Source organism: Bos taurus, chromosome 4 (genome assembly GCF_002263795.3).
Source record: "Bos taurus isolate L1 Dominette 01449 registration number 42190680 breed Hereford chromosome 4, ARS-UCD2.0, whole genome shotgun sequence".
In the NCBI taxonomy this organism is placed as follows: Eukaryota; Metazoa; Chordata; class Mammalia; order Artiodactyla; family Bovidae; genus Bos; species Bos taurus.
Genome location: NC_037331.1, coordinates 28,422,481 through 28,441,042, shown reverse-complemented (window position 1 = coordinate 28,441,042; position 18,562 = coordinate 28,422,481). Strand labels below are relative to the sequence as shown.

General features: G+C 35.9%; 1 protein-coding gene across 6 annotated transcripts in view; it reads left to right on the top strand.

Moving 5' to 3' along the window:
* Positions 1 to 18,088, top strand: part of TMEM196 (transmembrane protein 196) — a 131,791-nt gene extending 113,703 nt beyond the window's left edge. For 2 of the 6 annotated variants that reach the window (XM_059885366.1, XM_005205171.5), the window contains exons 2-5: positions 7,211 to 7,267; positions 11,153 to 11,407; positions 12,860 to 12,933; positions 15,602 to 18,088. In XM_059885366.1, coding sequence (XP_059741349.1) covers positions 7,211 to 7,267; positions 11,153 to 11,407; positions 12,860 to 12,933; positions 15,602 to 15,608 — 393 coding nt within the window. In that variant the 3' untranslated portion in view covers positions 15,609 to 18,088. The remainder of the gene's footprint in view (positions 1 to 7,210; positions 7,268 to 11,152; positions 11,408 to 12,859; positions 12,934 to 15,601) is intronic. The other 4 variants (XM_024990397.2, XM_059885368.1, XM_059885367.1 and 1 more) reach the window with 2 other exon arrangements.
* The last annotated feature ends 474 nt before the right edge of the window (positions 18,089 to 18,562 follow it).

Below are 18,562 nucleotides of genomic sequence, written 5' to 3'. Positions count from 1 at the left end.
ACATGCCGTCCTTATATCTTCTTTGGACAGACGTCTGTTCAGATATTTGCCCAAGTGTTAATTCAGTTGCTTGTTTGTTTTTATTGTTGACCATATTCTTATTTCAACATATTTCCTCCCAATAATTTTTACAATGATCATTAAAAATGATCGTTAGATCATTTTTAGAATGGTCATTAGATCATCTAGAATGATCATTCTAATGATCATCATTAGAATCTGACAAAATTAGTCAGATTCTTCCAGATAATAGTGTTATCAGGCCCAATTCTAGATCTAGTTAACTAAAACAAAACACAGAAAATTTAGGGAAGATTAGGAGTCTAAGAGAAAAATCTTTTAGCAATGATGAAAGGTGCTGAGTAGAATAAGCTTAAAAATTATGAAATAATGTCTCTGTTTCTAAGAGCCACTAGAGACCAAACAGCTCTGACACTCTGAACTTCTGTTACAAATGAGGACTTTGCCTTTCTCCCTTGAAGAGCATTTTTTTGGCCTCATATTTGTTGCTATTTCACTGAGAGTGATTAAGAAGAATATCAGTGCTTCACTGAAGAGCTCTAAGATGAGTGGGCCTACCAGCAAAGCACAGGTGCGCACCTCACATGCAGTTCCAGACCATGAAAGCACTTTAGAGTCATCTGGGAAGATGTGAAATACTGATGCCCGAGTCCCAGCCCAGAGATTCTGATTCTTACTTAGTCAAGGTAGCAGGAATTGTAAAAGTTAATACGCAGCCAGGTTTGGGAGTCACTGCTTTCAGACAGGCTTTCCAACCTGATAAACTTTCTTCATTCAACACATAATTGGTACTGGACTCACTAAAGAAATGGGGAACACGTGTACACCCGTGGCAGATTCATGTTGATGTATGGCAAAACTAGTACAATATTGTAAAGTAATTAGCCTCCAATTAAATAAATTTATATTTAAAAAAATAGAGAAACACTATCTAATTGGCAAATGGTGAAAACTACTCACCTTTCAAAATAAATTATTATTAAAAAAAAAAAAAAAAGAAATGGGATGATCCCAAAGGAAAATAAGCCCATAACAGAGAGGACATCCTTAGGAGTCTAGCCAGGTGTCATATAAGAAAGTAAAAATCATATTGGCACAGTATCAAGAAGAATATGAACTACTGTGGCATACTAGCATTTTGTGAGCTAAACTACAAAATAATCCTTTTAGAAACTTCAGTTATTATTCTTTAGCAGATGATTGAAGTAGAGTGAAAATATTCAAGAACTGGAGGTAACAAATCATCAAGTTTTTAATCCAGATACAGGGAGACATATACCCTTTTTATTAGAGATGGATTTCTTTGAATCCATTTATCAACATTTTTGTGTGTTCTGTTTTTCTGCATGTTTTAAAGAACTGAATTTTGATGAAACTGTATAAATCATTGACTGTTACCAAACCATTAAGTTCAATTTATGGTTCATCTCATTATCTTGAAGCCGGAAAAAAGTACCATTTCTATTTTTGAATGTATCTTCCTTAATGGCTAGTGAATTTCAGTGAAAATTAATTCACTTGACGTGGTTAAATGTTATGTGAGAAAAATTTTAACAAACTGTCTTAAAATATGATTGGCCCACTGTCTTTCATAATCCCATCTGCCCAGCACTTGCTTCTTCTCCTAGCCAGCCGATAGAACCACTGCTTGATGTGCTTCCATGGCAACTATGGTTCCCAAATTTTCTATTACATAATTTAAATAGAAATTCTTCAGTAGCCTTGTTAACTCTTAGTCCTTTATCAAAATAATCTTTCTTGGACACAAAGAAATAGTAATAAGGAAGTTATTAACTAGTATCTAGATCAAGGCTGAGAGAGAGAGAGAAAATCAGTAAGGAAAGAGGTTTTCATTCATTTTAGTAAAGTTTTGACATATCTCTTCTTTACCTAGCAGACTGTTTCCCTCTATTTTCCCTATTACTAGAGAAATTGAACACATTCACACATGTTCTGATTGCTTACATTACTGAAATTACATCAACTTATTTTATTGTTTTACTATCACTCTGTTTCCTTACCTTTTTCAAACTTGCCTGACATCTGTTGGTTCAATTTTTATTGTTGTTGCTGTATTTTTTCTGTTTGTTTTTATTTTCTAGTCTTTGATATTTTAATGCACACATTTAAACATCTACTTTTTCATTAATATCTGGCACATTAGCTCCTCTATTATTCTGCTAAATGATACAAGAATCTTAGAATATTTACGTACATCTTCTTTATGTCCAACCTGCCATCTCTCATGCCAGCATCATCTGGCATATTCATTCTAAAGAGATATTAGTTTTTCTAATCAATCAGTTCAGTTGCTCAGTCATATCCAACTCTTTGCAACCCCATGGACTGCAACATACCAGGCTTCCCTGTCCATCACCAACTCCTGGAGTTTACTCAAACTCATATCCATTGAGTCGGTGATGCCATCTAACCATCTTATCCTCTGTCATCCACTTCTCCTCCTGCCCTCAATCTTTCCCAGCATCAGGGTCTTTTTCAATGAATCAGTTCTTTGCATCAGATGGCCAAAGTATTGGAGGTTCAGCTTCAGCATCAGTCCTTCCAATGAATATTCAGGACTGATTTCCTTTAGGATGGACTGGTTTAATCTCCTTGCAGTCCAAGGGACTTTCAAGAGTCTTCAACACCACAGTTCAAAAGCATCAATTCTTCAGTGCTCAGCTTTCTTTACGGTCCAATTCTCACATCCATACATGACTACTGGAAAAACCATAGCTTGACCAGACTGACCTTTGTTGGCAAAGTAATGTCTCTGCTTTTTAATATGCTGTCTAGGTTGGTCATAGTTTTTCTTCCAAGGAGCAAGCTTCTTTTAATTTCATGCCTGCAATCACCATCTGCAGTGTTTTTGGAGCCCCAAAAAATGAAGTTTCTCACTGCTTCCATTTCTAATCAATAGTTTCTATTTTTAAAATTTACTGTTTTGTTTTATTTTGTGCTCTTGCTCTGTATTTCTGTCTTAACTCATGTCTTTCTCTGTTTGTTTTCCCTAAGAACAGCTTCTAGTTCTTTCAAAGTGTCTAATTCTTTTGAGACTGTCAGATGAAATAATGCTTTGGAGCCTATATTAGTTTCCTCTTGCTGCTAGAACAAATTATCATAAACTTAGTGACTTAAAATAACAGAACTTTATTATCTCACAATGCTGGAAGGGAGAAGTCTAAAATGGGCCTACAGGGCTACACTGCTTCTACAGGTTCCAGGAGAGAATCCCATTTCCTTACCCTTTCCATCACAGAGTGCATCCACATCCTTTGCCTCATGGCTCTCTTCCATCTTCAGAGGCAGCAGTGTAGCCTCTTCAAGTATCTATGTCTCTGCATCTTCAGATAATTTTCTTTTGACCTTCTTGTGTTCCTCTTAAGGGACCTTGGGATTATATTTAACACCTACTTGAATAATCCACCATAATCCCCTCATCTTTAGATTTTTTTGTTTAATCACATCTGCACAAGGCTTTTGTGCCTATAAGGAAACATTATGGATGGTGGGGATTAGGATGTATGTAGTGTGGTGGCCATTATTCAGCTTAATAGTTCTTTTGCCCTAATGAGCACATCTTTTTTTGTAATCTCTTTTGTAAATGAGAGATTGGCTGAATGTTCAGCACAATTTCAAAAGATACTCTTTCAAAATCTTGTATTTTATCTTATTATCTTCTTTTAGGAAGTTACTGTGAAAAGTGGAGCCATTCTGATGAGGAATTGATTTCACTGTTACAATGATTGTCTTTGGTGCATGTTTTCAGATTCCATTAATGGAGGGGTGTGCTCACCTGAACTTCTCCATGTCAGTGCCTCACCCTCAGCTTTCCATCCTTCCAGCTCACTTATGGAAAAGTTCTCAGTCTGCAGTTTATTCACTTTTTCTTACTGTTAAACCAGTATTTCTTTAGCATTTCTACATCCTAAGCAATAGCAGAAGGCTCCATGGACCTTCATTAAGAAAATCACTCAAAATATAGAATGCTATTGCATAACAGCTCCATTTCATCCTACAATGATTCACAGCCTTAGTTACCTACTGAATTTAATCTTAATTGAAATCAAACAAATTTCACTTGGAGGACAACAAGTTTTATTACATAGTTGCCCTTGATGTCCTGCCATTAGATTGCTTCATTTACATAACTTCCTAGTCAGAGCAAAGCAAATAATTCTCCCTGGATTTAAATAGCCTAACTTCTCAGAAATAAAATTATATATTCTCATGTAAAATTATATATCTAAATCAGGATGAAGATATGATATAGATATAAATATCTAACCATCAGTTTTACTTTTTTAAAAAACTACTCTGTTTTTCACTTGTTTCATAATTTCTACAATATAGGTCAATGTTTTGCATCCTGGATAAAGTTATGTGGACTAAAAATAGTACCTTAAAATATTATAACAGACTCTTTATATAGTAAGGTACACTTAATTTTAGACTGTGGTACAATCAACTAATCTTATAATTATTTTTATTACAATAAAAATTAACAAATGGCAAGGGTAAAGAGTGCAATTATAGATGATGAGGTGTCATTGAATGCTTCTGGTTAGATCTTCTAGGATAATATAGTCTGCACTAACACTGAAAAGTCCTTTTGAAATGCATTCCCTTTATATCACATGGCTTCCCTGGTGGCTCAGATGCAAAGAATCCATCTGCAGTGCAGGAGACCCGGGTTAGGTCCTGAATCAAGAAGATCCCCTGGAGAAGGGAATGACTATTCTTGCCTGGAGAGTTCCACGGACAGAGAAGCCTTGTGGGCTATAGTCCATGGGGTCGCAAAGAGTCGGACATGACTGAGCGACTCACTTTCACTTCCTGCTACATTATTAGAAATAAGTTAACTTAGACACTTAATCCAGCCTTTGATTTTATGTGCGATTTGTGACCTTGATGTGTGACCCTGAGTAAATGACTTAACCTGTCTGGACCTATCATTTCCTATGTGCAGACTGCAAGGGTTCAATTAAGTCATCTTTTAAGATCCTTTCTGGTGCTATGACTTGGGATAAAGCTAGCCAATAAAAGAAAAGATTATTCACTGCTTTTTGTGCTTCTTCTACTCTTTTCTATACTCTGTGATGGCTAAACCTAAGCCAGGGTCCCTTAAACCCGCCTCAGAATTGCATGATCTATTTTCCTTCCCATTACATGGGTCTATTTTTTCTCAGGTTACAGTTTCCTCTAAGGAGAGTGGATTTTGGATTCTCTACCAGCAGTATTTACGCTGCAGGCTTGCATGAGAGTGGAGAAATGTTGTTGGGTTCCCTTCCTTCTCTACCTTCTCCCTCCCAAATTTGACCTTCCGTTTCTTAGAGGTACACCAGGAAGAAGCAATTTTATTGCCACTTAAATTGTCCCAAGCAAGTGAATGGAGAGTTAGGTTGAGCTCTGCTTAGGGTCCTGAGGTCCCCTTGGGCTTTGCTGTGGATAAATCATGGCAATGTTTATAGATTTCAAAAAGATCAAAGGAACACAAAACTGCAGTGCTTTCAAATTATTTCAAGAATGAGTTCTCCTTGATGCACTTTCAGGGTAATAATGGGTTAGTCAGGGGAGCAGACGTAAGACATCTGAAGCTCTGATTTGAAGCTTGGAAGCACTGAGAGGAACAGAATTGGTCCAAACTGGAATGACTTGAGCATAACCTTTAAAGGTCAGAGATGAGATCAGTAAGAAAGAGTCCATGTGAGGACAAGATCATCAAGACCTAGAACATAGAGGAGGTTAGAAATTGTTACTCAGAAGTTGCTTTATAAGGCTTCTGAAAATTCTGCAAGTATGCAATGTTTATAAAGTTGTGAGTTTCTTTCGGTTCATGGTTTAATGGAATTAAAATTTTTATTAGATTTATTTATATAGTATGATGACCCTTTGCCTATTATATGCTTTCTGAATATAATCCCAGTTTATTCTGTGCCTTTGAGAGCAAAGGCACAAAACAAACTGTCTTTTACTATCAAAATTATAATATTACATATTAGTATTTGTATTTTCTATTTCGGTCTGTGACTTTGCTGCTGTGTTTAGTTATATACCAGATTCTTATATATCCTTGTGTTCCCTGATCTAACTATCTTGCTGCATCTTTGCCTGCTTTATAATCATTTGTTCTCTTACATGGAAATTTCTCTGCAAAGGTAAATTTTTCTTACCGATTATTTTTCATCAAATTTTGTTGGTGTTTCCCTCAAACATATTACATATTTCAGATAATCCTTAGAGTATTTTGATGTGTATATTTTAAAATATGTTCAGAGTTTAACTCAGTTAAAACCACTCATATTATTAGTTCTGACTTGAAATAATAACATTTAAAAAAAAATCAAATGAAGACAGGTGTAACCATATTCAGTGTTTCCTTTGCTGATCTGAAAGCCCTTATTATGTATTAATGAATGTATTGTTTTACTTCTATGGTTTACTTCCAGCAAAAGTATGCACAAATTGCCCTAAACGTTTCTCTACAAACTAAACAGTTTACCACTTTCTGATAACCCAAATGTATACTAGTGTGTCACTGGTAGGCTATTTGATGCAGCTGCTTTTGCAGAGCAATTATGTCATCAAGTGCTTATTTACAAGAAATTACATCCCACTGACAGCTTCATCCCCTGTGTTCTTCTGACATATCCACAAGGACTGTATTTCTGTTAGAATGAGGAGGCAGCTATTTTACCCGACATAGTTTAAGATGTATGAAGAAGATTTCTATAGAAAAATATCTCCTGTCCGGGGCCTTGTCCTTTTATGTGTGATGCATTCCCTTCCTATAGCAGAGCCCACTGATTTCTCATAACTTAGTGTGAATGAATGTCCCATCTCACTTTTCCCTGAGAAAACAAAAAGGGATAAGAAGACAGTGAAAGCAGACAGGAGGAGCAAAACTCTAAACTCATCTACATCATCATTTTGCCTGGCGGTAAAGCAGATTCAAGTTTTTCCTTAAATTCCACAATCACCTATATCAAATTTGCACAAAACTTCCCATTAGAGTTTGCATTTTTATCCATTACTTTTCTAGAATGAGGTATTTTTCTTTTCAGCTTTTGATGGGAATGTAAAATTTTCAAGCTTCCTTGAAACAAGTGAATGAGTGAACTATAAGCTGAAAACTAGAAGTCCTCTTTATCTTTGGATGTGAAATAATTGTTCTTCTTTTCCTTTTCAGTTTCTTCTTTGTGGCATATGTGGAATATTGTGCGCCAAAAAAAAATCTGGACTTGTCGTAAGTTTTTGCCATGTTTGTATTGTGCACTGAACTGTTTGAAATGTAAGAACTCAAAAAGGGAAATAAGGACTAGCCAACTTTCATATCCTGAGTGTTGCTCATCTAGGATAAAAAGAAGACTGACAAATAAATTCTTTTTTTCTTTTCAAAGAAAACCATCAAGATTATTACAGACTGTGACAAAAGAAAAAGAAAAGCTTTGATATACTCTTTAAATACATGAATCTGCAACCTTTAATGACTGCTGTGGATGGAAGTCTCCACTTTTCATTTATAGACTTCCAGACACAGGAATCCTTCATCGAGCTAAAAAAGACAGAGCTTGAATTCATGGGAAATTTAACTGTTTAGATATGGACGTGAGCCTAAAGATTGCTGGCTTTGACTGTGAAGTTCATTGTGCAAAGCAGCAAAACAGCTGTGTTGTTATAGTTGCAGTTAATTCCCAAAGATTTTTTAAATTTAATTTTATCTTCTGACTATGAATGCAAATGTCAGAATTCTCAGAAGCTTTATGGTACTGTCTTGCGTCTTGGGGGGTGCTCCCAGGTCACTCTCATGTAGACTAGAGAAGGATTCCAGCATGCTGAAGTATGGATTCCCCCTGTCTTTCATGACATTTTTTTGAGAATTAGAAAGTAGAAAAAAATCAATTATTTTATTGAGGACTATAGGAAATAACATAGGCTTTTATAAGTTGGCAAAATTAATATTGTACATGGACCCTAGAAAGTAGTCTTTGAGACTAAAAAAAGGAGAAGGCCAGGGAAGGGGGACTATGCAGTCCTTTGTTTAACTCCTTTTTCTAATTATAGCTCTCTTAGTGATGGTACCTATTGTAACAGAAAGGATGAAGCCCCCATTGCTTCAGAAATGTGAGGTGTGATTTTTAAACATTATCTTAAGGAAATGTTTAGATAGACATTTTTTGGAGGCTTGTAATTTGCATTTGTGATTCCCCCATCACTCTTTCCCATGGTTTTCTTACTTTCTACACTTTTTCTCTATCAAGTCTCTCCATGGCTATATACTAACAATTTCTTGGAACATGGATAAAAGAAAATGAAAGAAAGAAAGGAAGGAGAGAAGGAACAAAAGAAAGAAGGAAAGAAAGTGCGGGGGGGGCGGGGAGGGAAGCCCTTTACAGCGGTGGGGGTGGGGGGGCGTGGGGGAGAGACGTGTAGGTCAGCCTGGCCTGTTCTGACAAAGCACCATGGATTGGGAGGCTCACAAAGAACAAATATTCATTTCTCACAGTTCTGGAGGCTGGAAGTCTCAGATAAACGTGCCAGCACAGTTGGGTTCTAGTAAGACTCTCTTCTGGGCTACAAATTTCTGGCTGTGTTCTCCTGGAATAGAGCTCTCTAGAATCTCTTAGAAAAACATGGACCTGGTTCCTGAAGCTCCACTGTCTTGACCTAATTATCTCCCAAAGGTCCTGCCTCCAAGTACTGTTTAATACTAGGGATTGGGCTTCAGCATAGTAAATTCTGAAGGGACACAAGCACTCAATTCATAGAAGAAGAAAAAGGAAGTTGTTTTATTTTGTTTGTTTGTTTTTTGAAAAACGGGTGTTTGTTTTTTTTTTTTTTTAAACAGATCTTCTGTTTTTCTAATTCTCATATAAGTTATAAAAAAAATTATAAGATCTGAGTTTTTTAGAAACTACCATCTACTTTATCTTCCTGTACCATCTGGGGTTTCTATAGAGGACGTTAACTGTCAAAGATTCTCTACCCTTTAATCAAAATATGTGAGAATTTCTCCACTCCACATATCTCTAGTCTGGTAAGATTGAAAGTAGTATATGGTTAAAAACTTGGTACAGATTTTAACATTTTAATTCTTGAGTAAGAATGTTTTATCTGTACTTGTTAATGAAGTGTCATGTCCTTAAGGAAATTAATGGCAATAACATAGGAGAGAGTGTTTTTCCTGTATTAATCCTTTAAGTTTGTTGTTTATTTTATTAATTAACAGTAATTATTAAGAGGCTAGAATGTAATATCTTTCCATATTTTCTGAGAATGAGTAAACACCAAAATATATTCCCAGGAAACAGCATGCCATTTGAATATACTTTAAAAGGAAATAGAACTGATTGATTCTATTTGAAATTGGGAGCTCAATTTCCCACAGGGGATGATTCATTTATTTGGTACTTGACGTTTAGTGTTATATTTAATCAATTATTAAAAGATTATACTCATCCATCACTAGGTTTTCAGTTTTGGTGATAAGTACTGTAAGACTGACACAATCAGAAATGCTGAATTAAGTTAGAGAAACAAAACAAGCTAGCCGTTCTTTCTGCCCATCATGCTGTCACACATCCACGGTCTTACCCTTTGCTGGGAACTCCATGCACTTAGCCTAGATGATAAGTTGTCAAGGCAGCCTTGTCTGAAACCCCCGACGGGGCTGAATTCCCCTCCTCCCTGCTCCAAGGGCAGCCTTTCATCCTTCTTTCTTAATATTTGTCATACCGCGTGGCAATGCTGGCTCTTCCCTTAGACTGGATGGCAGTGTACTCAAGAGGAACAACTGTGAGCTGTTCTTTCTTGTAATGACAGCTGCTGCGTCACTCATGGCCTAATAGATGCTAGGTGCTCAGTAAGTGTTTGCTAAATTCCACTAACTCTCGACAGAAAATAATATCTAATGATCTAAAGTTATATAGCTGTTTGCCCTGTGGACTTATGCCAGAGGAGGTGTCCAGGAATGTTTTCTGAGGAAGTAAGAGTTAGTCTTCCATTTAAGGAGCCAAGCAAGAAGCAAAATACTTTCCAGGAAATGAAAATACCACTGAGGCAGGAATGAACAAGCTCTATCGAGGGACCAGGGAGGTGACCGGAATAGAGACTGTATTCCAGAGAAAGATGGAAATAAGGTTGGTTGTTAAATTAGCATTGCACTGAAAAGTATCATGAAAGCCCATAGGAGAATTGAACCCAGATAAAAATTACATAATAAAGCCATTAAAGCTATTAAAATATTCAATTGAATTTATTAAATATGCACAGAACATTTACCACACAGAAGGCATCGTGCTTGGTTCTGCCAGGGATCCTGCGATATTTAAGTTGAATAAAATCCCCCAAGCTCTATTAATAGAGACCCAGAGCAAATCAAGAGTAGGATCAAAAGCGAAGCCACATCCTGCGTTTCTCCATAGCAATCCACCAAACAGTATTTTGTTACATCTACTGGGTGGTGTCACAGAGTAACAAGATTTGAAAAATAAAGAGCCAGTTCAGAGGGGTGGGCTCCCTAATTTGCCTGTTGAGAAAACAGATACTAAACCAATCAAATTCTTATAAATGAAAAAAAAAAAGGAGTTAACTAAATTCCCTAAGCTCACACAGTTAGAGGAGTACAAAGTTTTGAAGCTAAGTGGAACTAATAACAATTCAGTGAGAAGATGTTTGGATTTTGAGTCTGAAAATCTGGATTTTCAGTCCCTGAACTACAGTGTTAACTGCTTACCATTCGTTTTCCATATGTATGTTACCTCTCAGAGGATTAGTGGGTAAGTTAATTGAGATTCTACCTTTTCACATTCCTGGCATAGCGGCACACTATAGATATCAAGTATTACTTAAATCTGAATCTACTATCAGATAAATTTTACTTCAGAATTTTCATAAGCTGTATCCCTGGTCTTTATATAGTTGGCTATGAATGCCTGAGACACTGCAGTGCAGGCCCTCTCCACTGAGTCAGAGTGCAGAGAAGCTGGGCAAAAAGATGGCCTCTGTGCTCCAAGAAGCACCGAGAGCACCTTCTCTCTATTGTAGCCCAGCCATCCCTGATGTGCAGTGTGTGCTCATCAGCTTCACCTCCTCCACTTTAAACCCCCCTGGCCCCTCTTTTTCTCACCAGATGATCCTCTTTTCTGCCTGCTGCATCTGCGGGCTCATTGGGGGCATCCTGAATTTTCAGTTCCTCCGGGCAGTGACGAAGAAGACCTCCTCCCTCTACCCGCTGCATCTCGCCTCCATGTCTCTCGCATGCATTGGGATCGGAGGCTGCACCCTCTCTTCGTGGCTCACTTGTCGACTAGCCAGCTATGAACAGAGGAGGATGTTCTCAGAAAGGGAGCATTCTCTGCATCACTCTCATGAAATGGCTGAGAAAGTGAGTTTTGTACTTTTTCCTCTCACTGCTAGCAAGTGATGAAGACTGCAGTCACATCTAGGTGATCAACTTGCAGCTTTAGATGAGAACTTGAGGTATTGGATTTTGTAAAAGTTTGGCCCTGTTGGATCAAGAATAGGAGTTTATTATTTTTTCCCTGTAATTCTGGGTACACCTGTTTTCAACATAATTTTGTAGCCTCTAGGTAAAAACAAGCTCCTAAAATAGAACTCATAAAGTATTGAATGTCTTATAAATATGGATTTTTATGTATTGTACTGAGGAAAAACATAAATTAAAAAAACACTCTGAATAATCCCAGATTTAGAAATCCAATGAGTTTTCCTTTCTAACTCACCCCTTGTGCCTGTAAGTAGATGCATTTGATTATGTAAATTAGGTTTGCAAGCATAAAGGGATCTTGTAATAAGGCAACAAAAAGCCCTGCCTATCAGTGCAGATATTATAACACACATAAAGCTTCATTTAATTCTCATCTAAATTTCATGCATATTTGGGTAGCTTTGCCTGTATATGAACATTTAAATAACTGTTTCATAACTGTTGTATCCCCTGCATAACTGTTTCATAAAACTCATTCAAACAAGGAGTTATAATTATTGCATCAAAGGACAAATGATGCAGTGAGCTGTCTATGTTTCTTCTGAGGCTTCCCAGGGGGCTCAGTGGTAAAGAACCCACCTGCCAATGCAGGAGACACAGGTTTGATCCCTGGGTCAGGGAGATGCCCTGGAGTAGGAAATGACAACCCACTCCAGTATTCTTGCCTGGGAAATCCCATGGAAGTCCATGAGGTCACAGAGAGTCCGACACGACTGAGTATGCACACATGCTATATTTCTTCTACATTTTGCCCATACTTCTTTATTCAGTTCCTGCCTACAGATCTGTTAAGGAAAGGATAGAACAACTATAAGATAAACTCACTAAGCTAATGGCCACATCATATTTTACTTGATATCATGGAAATAAAACTGCATAACAACAGAATAGAAGGAAGAGTAGCAAGAGTTACAAGTAGTATACAACTTGTATACTGTTTGTATACTACTGCTTGTATACTACTACTGCTTGTATACCACCCACTATACAATTATAGTGTGATTTTAGAGAAAAAAAGTACTCTGTAGTTTATGTGTTTCCCTTTCATATACAATCTGTACACTCGAATAAGGAGGATAGATGCTCTTGAATTGTTCCAAGAAGGCGGTTTTAAACAGATCTACACGTGCCCATCAAAAAGAGTTAATAGTACAAATAGTATGGTACAAATAGTACTGGTAATTTAAAGCAATGGATTGTTAAAAAGAGGTTATTATTATATATTTGGATAATGGTTCTTTTGTGTGTCTATTTTTATACTAGTGTGATTTAGGTTTTTGTATGTATGTTTGTGCAATATTTATTGTATGATTGTTATATTTACATTAGAGATTGAGGGCTATTGAAATAACCGACTTGCCCAGCTGCCCGGTGGTGCCCCCGACACCAGAGTTACCTACAAGGTACGCTGACTTCTAGGGAGTTACCATGTTGTAATGTCACTGCAGGAAGCACTGCCTCTTCAAGGAAGCCATGATGCCAGCAGATCAGCCTGGACTGATACTGTGATATTGCTCCTCAAAGTATTGCTTCTGTGAGAGCTACTTTGAGGACCTGTAGAGTCTTGCAACGTGCAAGTTGGCTGAGTATTTAAAATATTCAGCCTGCCTCTAAGCATCCAAACACATTTCTGCTTGGATGATCCATGAGTCCTTTATTCTCTGCCATGTCATGACTGACTCCGTATCATCGTTCACAGACAACAGTTTTGCTTTTAATAATAGATGTGTCTGATAAAGGCAAACTTTGTATCGCTCTCATGCCAAAGCTGCATGAGTAGATAACCTAAGTTTGACACTAACACAGTTAACCTTATGTGTAGAAGCTTTATTCCTGTGAACTTACATGATATGAGACAGTTCATATTTATTTCATATATTTCAGATTTCTTAAAATAGTTACCATTCTTGCTTTGGTTAAATAATATAATAAGAAATATAAGAAGTTACACAGATAACGTGGCCCAACTGCAGAAAGTATATCCATATGCCAACAGTCATTTAATCCTGCCAGATTTAAAATACAATCTTTTGCCAAATTGGACATGCCTATTTGCAAATAAACTGAAGATACTCATCCATTTAAAAACCAATTTTAACTGTTTTTCCCTATCAGTGATTTCACTGTGTCCATATCAGGGTGAATTTAGTTAAGAAAATTCTTTCTTTCTGTAAGATTTTTAAAAACTGATTTTTTTTCTTAATCCTGCAATAAAAGATTATACCTTAGATTAAGTTTTTATTATTTTTAAGACACTTTTTGAATGCAAACCTATTTTAGGAGAGGAAACGGCATCTAAGAATCCTACTTCTATAAATTCCTTAGAAAAAGGTTTTTTTCCTGCTAGAAGGAAGAGCTACAGGTGGATGAGTAGATTTTGTTAAAGACCATTTTGGAGAGACAGTTCCATTTTTCTTGCCACCAATAGTGAGTTCTAAAATGAACTGCAAATCAGGTATCTTATCAATAAACTTAGCCTCATCCCAGCAACCCCAGTGTTTTTGTAGACCTACTTCTGTGAGCATATCTCTAGCAAAAGCCAGCCTCTCAGTGAGACTGAACCACCGCCAGACATAAAGGCAGACTGTGGGCACCAAAAGGACTTCACTTTCTGTTGGAGACTTAACCCTAAACTGGTTAAGTTTTTAGGCTTCAGGCAATTCCTCAGCACTAAATCAGGGTACACATAATGTATGTATTAAGACATATTAAGACGACCCCTGTGGCCTGTAAGGGGCCAGGCACTTTGCATGGGGATGGATTTGATGTGAGGAGAGGAAGGGTCTTCTTTGTACATTGTCTTCTTTCTCAGAATTTTTTTGGATGACACGCTACCTCCTGTTCTAAAAGACACCAAAGTTTTCAAAAGCATAGTTCCAAAACCAAACCAATTTCTACCTTCCAGTCCCTCCCTGACTCTCCTAAGCAACTTCCAGAACCGCCAAAGACAAGAAGTAAACATCTTTATTTTCTCTCTCCTGTACTGAATTTTCAAAAAGGGAATAAAAATGAGGCATAGATATCTTTTCATTTTTGAAATAAAGATTTGGAAGAATTTCTAAAGTTTACAAAAGCAAACACATTACTTTCTTTTTTCTTTTTTTTTTTTATTTCACCCAGACAGACATTAGACATACCTGATAGGCTTGAGATCATTGAGAAAACCTCTTTCCACTGGAGTCTTTGCTACAGCACTTTTGCAAATAGGTTTGTTCAAGAGTGGAATGATGTTTTCATCTATTTTTAGATAGTTCTGCCTAAATGCTATTTATATGATCCACTAACCATTATAAGTGTGAATGGGCCTCACATCTCCTTATTACCTTTCATTGTATAGGGAAGAGTTTAATGTTCAACAAAACATATGAATTCAAAGCATCTGAATTTTTCTCAACATATTTTCTAAAATCACAAATGAAACTTGAGTAAGTTCATCCTTTTTACTAAAATTTCTGTTGCCTCCTCATGTAGCTTTCCTTTTTAACTATTGAGTAATTGATCTCTTAAAAAACATGTTAAGAGCTTTTACAGTTTGTTTTTTTAGGGTATGAGTGACAATGCCAGGAAAGCAGTGTGTCCTGCTGTGAATTAGTAGGGTTGCTCAGTTACAGACAGGCAGTCCATTTGTTGCCTTTCTCAGTTCTTCAGAAAAGGCCACAGAGTTTTCTACACCGTAAAGGTAACCCCTAGCATCTGTTGGCATTTTGTTGATATGCTCAACAGACAAACCTATACCTCGGAACATCTTGGGTATTTAAGCATCTTTTTTCTAGGCGAGGTCTTTCCAAAACAGAGATGAAGAATGTTAGGGGAGACTGAGGGGACTGGGGAGAGATTAAATTCTTGTTGTGGGTAGAAGACTTTGGTCTAAGAGACTGTCACTTGAGCATTTTCATGGGTTCCAAGATGGCTTGAGATTTCATTTTCTCAAACTCAGCAATATTAATCCTTGTCCTCCCCCCAAACTCAGCAAGTTTTTCAATGGCTTGAAATTTCTGTTTTGTAAACCAATTAACCTAATTAATGTCTTATTCTGAAAGTGAATTTTAATTAATTTTATTTTCCTAACAGGAAATGACAGACAACATGAGCAATGGAGGACCACAGCTGATATTTAATGGAAGAATATAATCAATATTTTAAAGAACTGAACATTTTTCATGAGGCAAAGAAAAACCAAAGGACTAGGAGATAAGTTAAAATAGTTCTTGCATTTGCTGTTCTCTCTCCTGAGTACTCGCTGAAATTCTTCTTCAATTTTGCCTCACTTTATTTCTTCAGCTTTTTTTTTTTCTTACTGGTGAAAAACTTTCCAGAAATATTCTAATACAGTAATTTCAATCAACTTTCCACACCATTCTATAAAAGACTTTCCAGGAAAGAAAAAATAGATAAAATAGAAAGATTCATATTCTACACAAACACTATTTGACTAGCATGAATGTTAGATTTGTAATGACATATTTCATATAAGTAATTAAAAAGTATAAATATCAAGAAATAACAATAACTTACCAATGTCTTTGTTCTGAAAGACGATGGCTTCAAAGAATGCCACAATTTAAAACCTCAGCAATGCCTTGTTGTAAAAACATTGTAATTACTTTCAATTTATGAATGAACTATGTTTCATAATTTTCTTGTAAATTAACAAAACACAAAACATAAAAAGAGGGTTTTTTTTTAGAGAGAGAGAGAATACTAATCTGTATGGTATTTTTGCACAAAAGAACAGAGAGTTATAAATGAATATCACTTAAGGAAAAGAAGTAACTTTTGATTATACTGTGCAGATTGACATGCATGTTCGTGAATGAGCCTAAGAATAAAGTATCTTTGTGTGTATGTGTATATTTGTAAATATAGAAAATATTATATAGCTCATATTTATAACATTCATGGATGTAAATATGTAGTAGAAAAGAAATTGTGATACTGTGGGAGTATTATCAAGATTCTATTCCCATAGAAATGGGAAAGTGGTTTTTCAAGACTTTTCTCTGCCCACAGAGTCACATTTAATTTCTACTAAATTTTCTTAGTTTTATTTCTTTCATTATGTCTGTTATGTGTAAATATCACTGTGGCTGAAATTTATGGGGTGGAGTGGTCTGAATAGTATCAAGACAAACTGCTTAAATATTTGGCAATCTATTATTTTGGTATTTATGTAAGAACAATTAGTATTGATTTATAAACATAATTTAATTCAGATACTTCCATGTTTATAAATATAGATAGAATTACTTGCAATTACGACACTTATATTTCAAATACATTATAGCCCAATTAAAATTATATAAAAGGACAATTATTATTGATTTATAAACATAACAGTTTTAATTCAGATACTTCCATGTTTCTAAATACAGATAGAATTACTTGCAATTACAACACTTATATTTCAAATACATTATAGCCCAATTAAAGTTATATAAAAGGACAGATGATGTATGCCCAAAAGATGAAGTTACAGTTAGCTTTGTTAGAATTTAATTTAGGATTTTTGTTTTGTTTTACAATTCACATGGAAAAATACAGACAGATCATTCTCAAGAATGCCTATACCCAAAGAACCTGAAAGAGATCTCTGTAGAAGGAAGCCAAAGGATAGGCTTATGTTTAAATAGCTAGATTCAGTCCTTCACTTCCATAAAGGAATGTTAAAATACTAACCTATGATACTATATATCGGAGAGAAAACAGCATGGTCTTTGAAAATATTTATGAGAATATAACTTGTGGCAATTCATTTCTGTTTATTTGATGCCATAATTATGAATGATTTTTAAACACTGAAAATCTGAATTATATATACAGGTATTTTGTGTATATACGGTTCTGCTGAATTTATGCAAGGATGTAGTTTTGTACTGAAAGAATAACTACCAACTCTCATTTTAGGTGGCATTTCTTTGTAGACATGTTTGCACAATACAGAGTTATAATATATCAGTAAGATGTTTTAATGCCTTTTGAAATAATAAAGAAATCACCCATAAAGGACAAAAGCAGGCACATGACTGCTTTGACATAGAGTTAAGAAGAGATGCCATCATCACAGTTATCCAAGTAATCTACAATGTATTTAACCAAGTATAGATAGATCTTTAATTATTTTAATATCTAGCCCAGCATTTTCAGGACTCAGTTATTTAGAATCATTTATTTGGGATGTGCAGTGATTCTTTTTGAGGTAAGTAGGGGAAGTTAGGAAGATATTTGTCAAGTATTTGAAAACTAAATTTTCAAAAAACTTTGAACTAGAATATTTTAAGTGACTACATTACAGTTTTAGTATGAGCCTACCCTTGGGAAAAAGTAATGTGATACTAAATTAGAAAAAAAAAAATGTGACACTAATATGGTAGTGTGCCATGGAGACTAGATACTAAAAGGTCCAGTAATTATAAGCATAAAAGAAGTGAACTCTGTTTAAAATTTTTCAGCATATGTGTGTGTCTCTACACATACATATATATAGTTGTTTAGAAGTGGAACATGGTATGAAAACTCTATTGATTTGTCTGTGTAATAAATGGTGTGTTTTGAAACTTACATATGGTGTGAACATTCTTTCCATCACAATACAAGAAATAGTCCCTTCTCCCTATAGCTAGATGAATAAATGTACAGTTCTCAGACTGGCAGGGGACAGGATGCTGTGAATGAGGCAGAGTCCCAGCTAGAGGACGTGAAATAAGAAATGGTATTTAGTTTTTCCTAGTTGACATAATTTGGAAAGATTAAAGTATGTTCAAATATAAACAGGAAGTGGTTGAGGATACAGAACAAAATGAGCATGATAAAAGAACCTTGAGGAGGCAGGAGGAAATAAGATACAGATCATAGGAGATAGAATTAACTATAGATAGCACTGAAATTGCAGATCTCACAAATGAATCCTTCAGCTGAAATATTCAGAGAATTGGCTGACCTATTTGGATTTGTCACATTGGTTCCTACTGGCATTTGGGGTGGACAGTAATTCATTGTCGGAGAAGGCAATGGCACTCCACTCCAGTGCTCTTG